A 14,275-nucleotide genomic window follows, 5' to 3' on the forward strand; every position below is an offset into this window, starting at 1 on the left:
TGAGATGAATAAAGCATAACTTTTATAAATGACCGTAGAATATTTTTTTTAAAAAAATCCATAAATCATGTTATTGATGAAAAACGGAAAAGTGGAAGATGAAAGAAGAAGTTTACCCGACGAAGGAGGAAGCAAGAATGAAAAGTGCAGTGTAGAGGAATGAGATGAATAAAGCATAACTTTTATAAATGACCGTAGAATGATTTTTTTTTTAAAAAAATCCATAAATCATGTTATTGATGAAAAACGGAAAAGTGGAAGATGAAAGAAAAAGTATACCCGACGAAGGAGGAAGCAAGAATGAAAAGTGCAGAGGAATGAGATGAATAAAGCATATTTTTTATAAATGAGCGTAGAGGAATTTGAAGGGTTTTACAGGTTTCCAAGATTAAATTCAAATTTTGTAGGGTTTCTCAATCACGTGTTTACCAATGAATGCAATAAATAGTGAATATTTAAAAATGATATAATTGTTAGGTAATGATTATGTATTTGTAATGATATTTAGGTGTATGAAAAACCAATATAAATTGTTTTTTCTTATAAATGATAATCACTTTATTAACAATAGAAATTGATTTATCTAGTTGTAAATGATAGTCACTTTACTATCAATAGAAATTGATTTGTCTAGTTGTAAATTATAGCCATTTTATTCACAATAGAAATTGAGTTGTCTTGTTGTAAATAGTAGTCACTTTACTAACAATAGAAATTAATTTTTCTAATTGTAAATGATAAGTCACTTTATTAACAATAAAAATTGATTTGTTTAATTGTAAAGTGGTTATCATTTAATCTGAAAGGACTTAGGTTTGAGTCCTCATAGGCAAAAACTTGTATACAAAAATTGTTAATATTAATATAAATGATAGAAATTATTTGTCATGAATGTACATTGGCCTAGCAGTTAAGACACAAAGATGTCTTTTAAAGACACTGGATTCAAATCTTTATAAGAAAAAATGAAAAATAAAAAATAAAATCTAATGTGGCAGTACAATCACGGTTTACAAGTATGAAAAAAATTGGTTTAAAAATAGGAACGACCGTATAAGTCTTTTTTATACATCTCAAATATAGAATAAATAAAGAAAGTTTCTCATCCAACCCCGTAGATCTCTTATACACCATGCAAAATTCCAATTTTGTCCCCTTGCTTCCGTAGATGCACATCCGGAAGCACCCCATATTTTGAAATTTTTTGATTCCTTGACGCATCTACGAAAGCATATAAAACAAAAGAAAACACAATTAATTTCACCTTATTTTCAGTTTAGCAAAACTTCTGTATATGCATCTACGAAATATGGTGAAAATAGAGTGTTCCGTAGGTGCATCTACGGAACAGTCTGTTATTTTTTGAATTCATGTCATTTTCATTCAGAAACTCCATTTTTAAAGACATACATTTTCAGATCCAGTAATGCATTTTAAAGAAAACAGTAGGTAGACCAATAAAAATACAATATATAACTAATGTCGGTTAAAGTGTCGAGTACATCATCAAATACATACAAAAATGAAATATAAATACATCATCAAATATAACTACTGAGTATGCCGGGTATCATCCTGCGTACCATCCTGCCCATCTCCTCTACCACCGCCTCTGCGTCCACCAAGGGCTCTGCTGGCCCTACCCCTAGCGTCAAGTGTCCCACGAGTCCTGGCACGATGTCGACAGTACATAAATGCACTCTGCCAGCCTGATCATATCATCTAGCACACATCAGGTAGGCAACGTCTGTGTACGACGAACTCGTGTCCACAAAGAGCTGAGTGCCTATAAAAAAGGAAATAGCATCTCAGCGCCCACTCTCTGTATGTAGCCTACTCCAACTCGTCCCCCTCAGGCTGCTGTGTCGCAGTGAGCTCCGCATCATATTATCTTTGCAGGAAGCTAAACCTGACATGGGCCCCTCGTGTCCTCTCCATCTACTCAAGGGCGTCATCAGGATCAACCCCCAGCTCAGCAATTAGCATCTCCCGAGCTTCCGCCTTCGTCATCCTACCGTGACGAAGGAGGGTACCCTAGATAGGTAGATGAAGTAGGCATGCCACATCATCTAGGGTGATGGTAATCTCACTGTGGGGTAGATGAAATGAGGAGGTCTCAGGATGTCATCTCTCCACAAAGGCCGCAAGCATACCATTATGTATAGTATGGTAGCCGAGCATACAGAGGTCCCTCATGTCTGAAGCTTTCAGTACCTCTTGAAACCACTGCTCGTCAGGCTGCGCGAGATTCTTAATCTTCCGCACATGGTTGTAGAACCTTTATGGATCTCTACTCTGAAATTTTTAAAAATTTCAAATGGTTAGTAATAAGCAAGGTCAGAACTGAAGAAAATAAATAAATAAGTAATTATCAAATAAAACTTACATCTCCATCCCATATACGTCTGGCTGCATGATCTGCATATCTAGTCAGAAGAGAAACGTCTACAGGCCCCCGGGGTACCATACAAGCTCTGGCACAAGTATAGGCTCCGGTACCAGATCATCCTCGTGCAGCTCCGGAGGTGGCAAGGCAGAAGAAGAACCGCCCCGACGAAGTCCTTGGGAGGATGGCAACTGTGAGGAACCCTCGGGATCATCCCGAGGCCTCCGTGGAGCGGGTGTATGAACTGGAACAGCAGCTGAGAGCCCCTTAACTAGGACAGATGTAGCAGGCCCGGCTGTAGTGGGTGTATGAACTGGAACAACAGCTTAGAGCCCCTCAACTGGGACAGATGTAGCAGGCCCGACTAGAGCGAGTGTAGCACGTGGAACAACAACTCCATCGGTCACCTGAGATACTACATGCGCCCGTTCACGACGTACATATGTGTGTTGCGTAGTCCTCCCATGTATATCTATATCTGGCCCGTGAGTCATAATATCTGCATTATGAAAACATCTACTAATAGGTATCTATACATAAAAATTGATTTATAAATAAACAAGAAATTTTAAAAAAAATACTCTTTCCGTAGATGCACCTACGGAAGCATCTTAGTTTCAAAAACATTGGGTGTTTCTGTAGATGGATCTATGAAATGCCATAACGTACATCTCTTCCGTAGATGGATCTACGGAAGCAACTGAAACTCAGAAACGCAACAATGGCATATAAGTACTGTTCCAGCCACTACAAACTCTATTTTTGTGGCTTGATCGTCTATTTAAAACCTCAAACAACCCATACATTGTCTCTAAACACTATTGTTAAACCTATCAATTCATTTCTACACCTAAATATCAAATTATAATTGGATTTTACAAATACTCTAAAATTAATCAAAATGTCGAAAACTTACCAGTTAAATAAATATACAAACTAGATGGAAGCTGATACTTGAGTTGACAACGTCTTCCGAACTCGGGATAAAGAAATACGTCAATTTAAAATTTGAAGTTTGAGAGTTTGAGTTTGAAAATGTGAAGAATGAGGGAGGGGGAAGGTCTGACGCGAGTTATAACGTCAAACCCTTTCGTAGATGCATTTACGGAAGACTTCCGTAAGTATATCTACGAAACAAAACAATGAAGGTAATTTTGTCAATTCGATGGTGTGCCTCGTACCTATGGGATGAGTTAAGAAATTCTCTAAATAAAAGTCTTTCAAAATATCATATTTTGTTAAAATTTCATTTTATTAAAAAACATTAACAAGAGGATGTCAACCTACCATTTTAAAACTAGAAAAACAAACCAACTTATTAGCCAATCCGTGATAACTTAAATATTTTTAACTAAAAAATACTCCGGTCACAATTATATAAAAAAAAACCTAAACTTTAATCACTTTTATAAATAAAAGTAATTAATATTTTAGACTAATAAATGTTTGTAATACTGTTTTACCGATATTTTTTTTTTTGAAATTATGATATGCGGTCTTACGATCGAATAATTCAAAAGGAATCAATCCAACCGTCTACTTGCAGCGCGCGGAGATCTCATTTAAAGTTAAATTAGAGTTATGTATAGAATGATCCAACACAAAAATTATTGTAGGATTCGAACTCAAGACCTCGAAAAAAATACACTCTAAAAAAGTTAATATTAAAAGTTTACTCATCAAATATAACTTTATTTATAAATTATAAATAATTTTATAAAATATTTTTTTATTTATAAATTATAAATAATTTTATAAAATATTTTTTTTACTTTGAATGTGAATGAAATAAAAAAAACTAATTCCACTTAATTAAGTTTCATTATTTGTTTATGGGAAATGCTAACAAGTGCCCCAGGGCCACTCTTTAATAGCTTTAAAAAGTAAGTTTTTATTGGAAATATGCGTAATTAATGCATCGAAAATTGAAATGGTAAACTTTTGAAAGAATATTTTCTTTATTTAGAATGCTTAAAGAGTGCCCCTGGGGCACTCGTTAGCATGACCCTTTGTTTATTGTACATGCCCAATCAATATTTACATAGTTCCATTTAATTGGGCATTGCTGTCTTCGCTGAGTTCTAAGTATCCACTCGCATTCTTAAGTGTGGTTATTTAACCGCACGCGGCAGTTGCAAATCACGTGCGAAGCTCATCCCTGTCCTTGAAGTTGGAAGCAGAACAAAGCCGCACAAGTTGGAAAGTTCAATTCCAAACTCAACTCCGATACAATCCATAAACAATACTTCACAGAATCCATTTCTTCGTATAGACCATCATGTATTTGTTAACTGCGAAACCCTCATTCAGACCTCAATTGACACTATCTTCTTCTTCTTCTTCAACTTCCACTTCGTTATCTTCAATTTCTCGATTTTCCTTCCCAACTCGTTCACCTTCATCAATCACCTTTCCGAGAAATTCAAACCATAAAGGAAGACTCAGTTTCAGAGTTCAATCATCCAATAATGACGCTCCCAATTCTGCTAGTTCCGGCGACTCCAAATCCCCTAACGGCACTCTGGTACTGATTCCTCTCTCTTCTTTATCTGAAAATTAACCTAATTAATATTATCTCTGTTCATGAATGTACTTCGTTATTGAACTGTTACTTGGAATTTCTATTGATGCATAATGTATGAAATCATAAGTTTTTGTCTATCTATATGACTGTGTTCCTAATTAGTGTTTAATTTTGAAATTACCAGTCAAAGAGCAGGAGAGAAATTTTACTGGAATATGTCAAGAACGTGCAGCCGGAATTTATGGAATTGTTTGTGAAAAGAGCGCCTCAACCGGTAATCTGTTGTGTTATTATGAACAGTAGTGAAACTGTTAATTGATTGTTGTGTACAAATGGCTATTGGTTTCGTAGTGCAATATTTAATGGGATTTGTTTGGTGGTTAGGTTGTGGATGCAATGCGACAAACCGTGACAAATATGATTGGAACACTGCCTCCTCAATTTTTTTCTATAACAATCTCCACTGTAAGATTATGAGTTTTTTTCTCCCTTCTTCACTGGCTGTTACCGTCATTTTATGATTTAGTGATATGCAGTTTCTAGAAGGCGGTTATTTTTGGAGCTGGGTCTTAGGGTGTGGGTCCATTTGTTAGGCATGGTTTTAAGTTTTCTCAACCAGACTATGATACCATGTTGAGAGAAAACAAAGGCATGATATTGTGAAACTGCATGTTTTAACTACACTGCAGAGTCAAATTTATATAGTCTCAAAGAAATAAATATGAGCGATATTATTCTTATTACATGATATGATATGATATGATATGATATGATATGATATGATATGCCTATATACAATAAAAGTCATAAAAACAATCATAATATATTTTTAACAGATGCTAATGACTTTTCTGCCTGTAGATGAGTAACAGTTTTAGCAGTAGATGGTATAATTGGTAAAGCAACATTAAACCATGTAGCTGGGTTGAATTGCAGTTCTTCTGTTTTGTTTTATATTTTCTCCATGCTTTTTACTTATTTCAGTGGGAACCATTTGTTTTTTTGTTCAGGTAGCTGAGAACCTTGCACAGCTTATGTACAGTGTCATGATGACTGGATACATGTTTAGAAATGCACAATACCGTTTGGAACTGCAAGAAAGTTTGGAACAAGTTGCCCTTCCTGATGTGCAAGATAAAAAGGTACACCACTTATCTTCCTTGTCTTTTTGGGATTATATGATGCAGAAGTTAGCGACGTGTTTGGATAACTCTAAGGGTGTGTGACACTAATTCTTATGGTCTGATGAGTTATTCGTACGGCGTCGGCTAGCAGCCTAGCAGAAAAGAAAAATAATTGTCATAAAGTAGTAGATCAGTTCAGGCCTAAGAATTAAGAGTATTTAAGTCTTGAAATTTTGGTTTTCAAAAACTTCTTCGGTGGCTAAAGGATCTTGACATTTTCTTTGGAGAATTACTACTTGATTTAAGACACCAAGTAAATGCTGTAGTCTGTGCATTCTCTAATTTATACTCATAAAATGTTGCAGGATATTCCAGACTATGCTCCTGGAACTCAAAAGAATGTTTCAGGTGAAGTCATTCGGTGGAACAACATTTCGGGGCCTGAAAAAATGGATGCTAAAAAGTACATTGAAATACTTGAAGCAGAGATTGAGGAGCTAAATCGTCAAGTAGGAAGACAGTCGAATAATGCACAAAATGAACTGTTGGAATTCCTAAAATCTCTTGAGCCTCGAAATTTGAAGGTTGATTCTACTTTTCTTTATCGTTATACAATACTTTTTTGCCTCTTTCCAGCTGATGTGTGCTGTCTGTTTAACATACATTTCTCTACGCTGACCTGTACTGTATCTTTTATTGGGGTTATGATGTGTGCTGTCTGTTTAACATACACTTCTCTATGCTGACCTATACTGTATCTTTTATTGGGGTTAATTCTGAAAATATGGGCTAAAGCAAAATTTAATATCTAATGAGTATTGATTTTTGGAATTGACGAACTTGAACCAGTATTTTGAATATTTGGAATTGCATTTCTTCCTCAAGTCACACGAATTAAATATCTTGGGTCTGTAATACAAAATGATGGAGAAATAGAAAGGGATATAAACCATCGAATTCAAGTTGGGTTGCTGAAATGGAGAAGGGCTTCAGGGGTTCTATGTGATGCAAAGGTACCGCTTAAGCTGAAGGGAAAATTTTATCAGACTGCGGTAAAACCTGCGATGTTGTACGAGACAAAATGTTGGACGTTTAAGAATCAACACAAGAATAAAGTAAGTGTAGCAGAGAAAAGGATGTTGCGTTTGCGTTGGATGTGTGGTAAGACTAGAAATGATGGGATTATAAATGAAAATATTAGAGAGGGTTGGGGTAACACCTATAGTAGAGAAGATGGTAGAAAATAGACTTAGGTGGTTTGGGTACATAGAGAGAAGGCATGTAGATTCTGTGATAAGGAGAGTAGATCAGATAGAGAGAAGTCAAACAACTAGAGGAAGAGGAAGACCTAGAAAGACTATAAGACTAAGAGAAGTTATTAAGAAAGATCTCGAGTTTAACAATTTGGATAAAAGTAAGGTTCTGGATAGAACATTATGGCGAAAGTTGATCCATGTAGCCTACCCCACTCAGTGGGATAAGACTTGGTTGTTATTTTTGGAGTTGCATTTCTGTTCAGCTCTGGGTATTAGTATGGCGTTACTGTACTCACTCACCACAATTATGCATCTGCTGCTGTTGTTAATTTACTAGCATAGGCACTCTACAGTCTGTATGGTACATTCTTCTATAACTTTGATTTAACATCAGATCCAAATAATTAAACTAAATCACTTCAGTTTTCAAGTTTTACTCATTCTGTCTATTAGAATCAATTATGTGCCATATTAAGTAACCCTTCTTTTTCATGTAGGATTTAACGAGTAGTGCTGGGGAGGACGTTGTGTTTGCAATGAATACGTTTATAAAGCGCCTGCTGGCTGTTGCAGATCCTAGTCAAATGAAGGTTTGTCTCAATATCTCTAATTCCTTTTATGTTTTTTTCCAGGTCCTATTAAATAAAGGTTTTTTTGTACCTTTTTTAGTTCCGACTTTGAATAACTGAACTTGTAACTTGTGGTCTTTAACTATGTGAACTATGTTTAAAGCATACATTACTACAGAGGTAAGATTTTTTGTGTCTTGCCTGATAAATTTGTTGTGAGATACTCTCGAGGGTTTGCAGCAGTCTGCACCTTCCAATGCTCAATTGCCCTTACTATCTCAATTGACAAGACCCTCTCTCGAATTCTTTCCTCTTATTAATATAATCTTAGTAACTCTCTAACTTACTAAAAAGCTTATCTCATATAGACATTATAGGTAAATTAGATCTGTATTTATGTGAATTAAGGCAATCACTACTACTAGTTGTTTTTCAAATTGATTCACGATTGAGGTGGTTAACAGCCTTCTCATTTTGCTTGCTATTACTGTAACTATCATTTCTGATATTTGTTCAACTTTTGTTTCAATTCTGATTTTTATAGACTAGTGTGACTGAGACTAGTGCACCTGAACTCGCCAAACTGCTTTATTGGTTGATGGTGGTTGGGTACAGCATTCGCAACATTGAAGTTCGTTATGACATGGAAAGAGTACTTGGAACTCCTCCAAAGCTGGCTGAGTTGCCGCCGGGTGAAATTATTTAAGCAGACCTAATGAAGTCAGTCATCAAATTACTGTTTTTCCCCAAGTTGGAACCAAGTGCCTTAATTTAATTAGATTTTGCTCTTTTTTATTGATTGGCTGAAGGCTTGGCCATGACATAAAGGACAAGGCTGCATTTTTAGAGTTCCGGAACTATTGGTCTCCTAATAGTTCATGAGATGGATCATCTTTTTTTCTTCCTCTTGGTAGAATGGAACTTTTCTTAAGTTATACTGACATGATGTCGAAATTTATAATATCCTTTGATTTATATATGTAACTTCTTTGACAACCTAAAACTATGGTGAATTATTTAAATACAGAAAAAAAATTGTTGGTTCTTTTATAGCAGATCTGTTTCATGGTTGGGAAATTCATATAGTAAATCGTTCTTCCACAAAAAGCGCATATTCCACTTACTTTGTTCGGGAAAAGTATGGTATGGAACATATTTTTCCTCCTTTCTTTTGGGATAAAGAATGTCTCTAATTTCCCAAATGGGTAATGCAATGCAAAAGATTAGAGACTGACGGTGTAAAAGAAAATGAAAGAGAAAGGAGTGAGAAAGAAGTAATTGTTTATGTTGCTCTAAAATCATGAATAGACCCGGGGTGGTGTTCACTACACCTGTAACACTTCATAGAAACCCCAAAATGTTCTTTCTACACTCCGGATTTCAAATTCCCAACACACTTATTCTTCAATTAAATCACTTCATGATTGAGGCACTTCGTATTTGTCACAAAATTAGTCAAGATTCCAGTTTTAGGGTTTACAAGTGTATTTCACGCATGTTCTTCAATTAAATCACTTCATGATTGAGGCACTTCGTATTTGTCACAAAATTAGTCCCGGATTCAGTTTTAGGATTTACAAGTGTATTTCATCCTTTGACACTAAATTAGATGAAATTTGATATATTTTTTTAAATTTGAATTATAAGTAATTCATAACTCAATCCAAGTAAGATAGATCAAAATAGAAGAGCTATCGCGCGCGCGCACGCACACAAATTCATTAGATTCCTGAGTGATTCCTCTCAATTATTGATCGTGAAGCTGGTTATGAAAACCCTAGCTATGTCGCTTAGGATAAACAAGATGCTCCTCTCGCGATTTATTTTACTTCGCAATTCGTGATAAGTTTGGAAGGGGATTCGCTCGTACTGTCACACACATATGAAAATGTATTCCAGACATTTAAGGTCTGAGTTGCGATCGTTGTCCAAGGATACGCGATCTATTTCTGAATTTCTCGCTTGAGTTCACACAATTATTGACACCTTGATGTCTATTGGTGATCTAGTGTTATATTATGATCAAATTGAACTGATTCTTGAAGCCTTGTCTACTGAATTTGATTCAGTTGTTGTTGTTAATTCAAGACCTAATTCCATCTGGTCCTCCTCTCCTAGGCTTGGAACTTCGTCTATGCAATCTCAATATGCAGCAACAAGACCTGAAGCTCTAATGATGGCACAAAGTACTCTCCCTTTTACAACCAAGCTTAATTCCCTGACTCTAAAGCAACTCACCATGTCACCCCTGATGCCTCCAATCTTATGGAGTCTATCTCTCTCTGGTTCTGATCAAGTCCATGTGTGAAATGTACAAGGTTTGGCTATTACCTTAGCTTTGTGCAATTTTCTTCTAATATATGCCCTAATACATCTCTTAAACTCATGAATCTACCTTACCTCATGAATCTACCTCCACTGCCACATCTTCATCCTCTTATGTCCTTTTAACATCCTCGGAATGTTTATCATATGGTAACTAGGGCCAAATATAGCATTATCCAACCTCACCTACATCCCAAGCTACTTTTAACTCATGTTGAACTAGCCATTTACAAACAGACCCTGGTAATTCCTGAGGGGTATGTTGTTATGCAGTTAGAATTCGAGGCTTTGCTGGAAAAAACCTGGACCTTGGTTCCCCTTCCCTCTCACAGTAATCATGTTGGTTGTAAATGGGTGTGTTCTGAGTTAAAGAAAACCCAAATGGATTGATTATTAAGTACAAGGTCATGTTGGTGGCCAAAGGGTTTCATCAAGTGGAAGGTTTTGACTACATTGAAACTTTTTCACCAATGGTAAAACATATCATTGTCAGGGTTGTGTTGATACTAGCTATTTCTCAAAAGTGGACAATTCAACAGTTAGATGTTAACAATGCCTTCCTATGGGGTTCTAAATGGGGAAGTATATATGGTTCAACCTCCAGGTGTTGAACAATGTGACTCAATCTTAGCTTGCAAGCTTCATAAGGTTTTATATGGACTTAAGCAGACCCTGAGAGCCTTGTTTGATAGGCTCAAAGGTGCCCTTGTCTCACTTGGGTTCACAGCTAACAAGTGTGACCCATCTCTTTTCATTCTGCATTCATCCTCATGCTATACACTTGTCCTAGTGTATGTTGATGATATCATCATCACTGACTCATCATAACAATTTATTCACTCATTGGTGACCAAGCTAAATCTTTCTTTCTCTCAAAAAGATTTTGGACAACTGGACTATTTTCTTGAAATAGAGGTTCACCATCATACTAATGGGTCCCTCATAGTGTCTTAAAGAAAATACATCAGAGATTTAACTAACCATAACAAATATGCTAGCAGCAAAGAGTATTGGTCCACCTATGGCTTTAGTACAAAGCTCTCTAAAGTGGGCTCAACTCAAGTCAGTGACCCTACTTATTTCAGGTCTGTTATGGGGGCCTTGCAATATCCTACTATGACCAGACCTGAAATCTCCTATGTTATTAACAAAGTTCGCCAAGTTCTATCTAATCTTTTAGAAGATCACTAGAAGGCAGTCAAGAGGATATTGAGATACCTACAGGGTACATCTAACCATGGGCTCTTGCACCAGCAAATCTACGTGCTCTTATTACCATCACAGGGCAATGTGATGCAGATTGAGCATTAAACCCTGATAACATAAGATCAATATTTGGAGTCTGCATCTTATTGGGGTTAAACCTTGTATCTTGGTGGACTAAGAAGCAAACTCTGGTTGCCAGGTCCAGTGCTGAGGCAGAATACATAAGCCTTGATCATGCCACAATTGAAATTTTATGGCTTCAATGGCTTCTACTTGAACTGAAAGTCAGGCATCAAGTCCCTAGGATTATATGTGACAATCTCGGTGTTATATCTTTGGCTCAAAATCCAGTCATGCACCCCAGAACAAAGCACATGGATGGAGTTGGAGATAATCTTTTAAGTTATAAATAAAAAGTTGACTGTGACACACATTCCTGCCTTTGACCAAATGGGCAGATGTTCTTACTAAAACTTTATCAACTAATAGGTATCTATTTCTTAAAGACAAACTTAGAGTTGTTAACAAGTTAAAAATTGATCAAACACTTAGTTTGAGAGGATATATTAGAGTTGTTAACAAGTTAAAAATTGATCAAACACCCGTCTGCCCGCTTTTTTAATGTGCACGGCAAAGAAAAATAAATGTCTGTACATTTTTTAAAGAGGTATTTATATTGTACGACACATTTAAAAAAAATTAATAGTTAGACATAACATAAATGGCTTTGTATAAAAGTGTGTTATGAGCCCTATCTTCTTCCTACATGACCTTGGGACACTAATTCAATAACACATATGTCTCTTCTGAAGTTTTAGTTATACGTCATGCTAAAAATAATTCATATATAGACAATATTAGTAGAAGTAAACAAATTTAAGATACCATTGAATGTATGATCTCTACATATGCTAATAATATTATGACACTTTGAAAATGGGAAACAAACACATGCATTAAATTGTATTCAAAGACCCGTGCATATAATGCACAATTTATCGTGTGTAATCAATGACGCTCTTTATGAGGAAGGCCGAACATGAAATCTTTGTAGCAAGAATTATCTTTTTCCCTACAATTGATTTCCACAGTAATGAGTAAAAATGTAAGACTTTCACATTATAATCTTTTAGAAAAAAAAGATAGTGTAATATTAATAGTAATTAGTGTAATATAAAAATTTTTATACCTTGAAAATAGTCGAATCAATTCTTCATACACCCCTTTATCAATAAAGTCTTGAGTTTTAAAAAACTACAAATACATCGTAAATATGTGATCAAGAAACAAATACATTTAAAACGTGTTACTCGTAAAATATAATTTGGTTTAATATATAACTATATATAATGTAATACCTGAAGAATAGAGATAGATTGTTTTAGTGTAGATTTGGTAGAACAACAACTCTTTTCTATGCTTGAATTACATGGATTCCTGCCAAAAAAAAGTTAAACAATTAACTTAAATAATATACATGGTTTTATATCCAGAGATGAACAAATAAATATAAACAGTAAATCAATGCCTCCAAAAATATGTTAGGACTAAAAAGTTGTAAACGAATAATATAAATACCTCTCCATCCTTTGAGATAGTATTTCTCTTTTCACTATTTTCCAAAGTTGTGTTTTATCTGTTATGACGGTGGAGCTCCAACCAAGAGAGTAAATCTGCAGATGTTTTACCTATTTTAATAAGGATGACAAAAGTATTAGTGAAATGGTGATGAAAAATGCAACAAATAGTTTTTTCACATTTACTTTGCATAAACATGTGAATACACCTTATTGTCGGGTTTGTCGATGGAAGAAATAGTTTGTTCGTCCTTCCATGTGTTCCATTTATCTTCAAAGTGTCCCATCTAAAATTTATTGCACAAAAATAGTGAGAGGAGCAATGACCCAACTGACATAACACAATGACATTAGAAAAATGTTTCGGTATAACACACTTTTGTGTTGCAGTGAGGTTCAACATTCTTCTGTCTCAACTCCTTACATAATTGGAAGATTTCGCTGTATTTTAGCTTGCTTGTATAGTAAATCAAAGGATAATTTTAGAGTTAGTCATTAGCAAAAAAATACTAAATGTTCAATCGTATTTACTATAACAAATATATTTATTAATGTGCGATGAAACCGTATTTTGTAGTTAGTGAATACCTGCGGATGCGATAAAAGAATTTGTTTAAAGACTACATTTTTTGTATATTCACCATCATCTCCCTGTAATTTTCCCTCCCTGATCAAAACTCTTGTCGTAGTCTGTGAGACACCTCTGGATAAAGCCACATATAACTGTCCATGACTGAAAACATGTCGTGGAAGATATATTCCAACATTTGGAATGGTTTGTCCTTTTGCATTATTTATTGTAATTGCAAAACTTAGTCGCACAGGAAACTGCTTTCTACTTAGTATAAAAGGCAACCCATCACTTGTAGACGTTTTTATTTTAATTCATGGCAAGAAAGCTCGTTTTCCTGCGTTGCTTCCTGTCAAGATTTCCACATCCAACATGTTCATAAATAAACCTAGGTCCAATCCTCTCCCCTCCCCTTATGTAGATACACCTCCGAAAAAACTCAAAGACAATTTTAGGTTTTCAAATGTGCAAACCCCGTCATAAAGGTGGGCCCATACGTCACTTTTTGGATTAACATAGAAAGTAAAAAAATATCTAAATAAACTGCATTAATTCCAAAGCAAATTGTATTAAGATTAATCATAATTGAATCAAAATAATTTGTATCTCAAATAAAATCAATCCAAACAATTTGTATCTCAAATAAAATCATGATGTTTTGAACTACTTTTCATAAAAACCCAATATAAAACAATTCATATTAAAGTAGTTTTGTTTTATTTATCTCTAGTTATAGA

At 35.1% G+C, this 14,275-nt stretch overlaps 1 protein-coding gene across 1 annotated transcript; it reads left to right on the forward strand.

Annotated features, from left to right (window-relative positions):
* The first annotated feature begins 4,450 nt into the window (after positions 1 to 4,450).
* LOC131660323 (uncharacterized) lies at positions 4,451 to 8,914 on the forward strand. The gene is made up of 7 exons (XM_058929543.1): positions 4,451 to 4,910; positions 5,095 to 5,184; positions 5,295 to 5,375; positions 5,921 to 6,052; positions 6,400 to 6,618; positions 7,788 to 7,880; positions 8,404 to 8,914. Exons 1-7 carry the CDS (start codon positions 4,665 to 4,667, stop codon positions 8,563 to 8,565), a joined length of 1,023 nt encoding a protein of 340 aa, XP_058785526.1. The 5' UTR covers positions 4,451 to 4,664; the 3' UTR covers positions 8,566 to 8,914.
* The last annotated feature ends 5,361 nt before the right edge of the window (positions 8,915 to 14,275 follow it).

Source organism: Vicia villosa, linkage group LG3 (assembly GCF_029867415.1).
Source record: "Vicia villosa cultivar HV-30 ecotype Madison, WI linkage group LG3, Vvil1.0, whole genome shotgun sequence".
Lineage (NCBI taxonomy): Eukaryota > Viridiplantae > Streptophyta > Magnoliopsida > Fabales > Fabaceae > Vicia > Vicia villosa.

Excerpts from the sequence above, each read along its gene's own strand:
- LOC131660323 (XM_058929543.1), top strand. The coding sequence starts at position 4,665 with ATGTATTTGTTAACTGCGAAACCCTCATTCAGACCTCAATTGACACTA. Across the intron at positions 6,619-7,787 it reads TTGAGCCTCGAAATTTGAAG|GATTTAACGAGTAGTGCTGG; the intron begins GTTGATTCTACT and ends TTTTTCATGTAG. Across the intron at positions 7,881-8,403 it reads CAGATCCTAGTCAAATGAAG|ACTAGTGTGACTGAGACTAG; the intron begins GTTTGTCTCAAT and ends TGATTTTTATAG.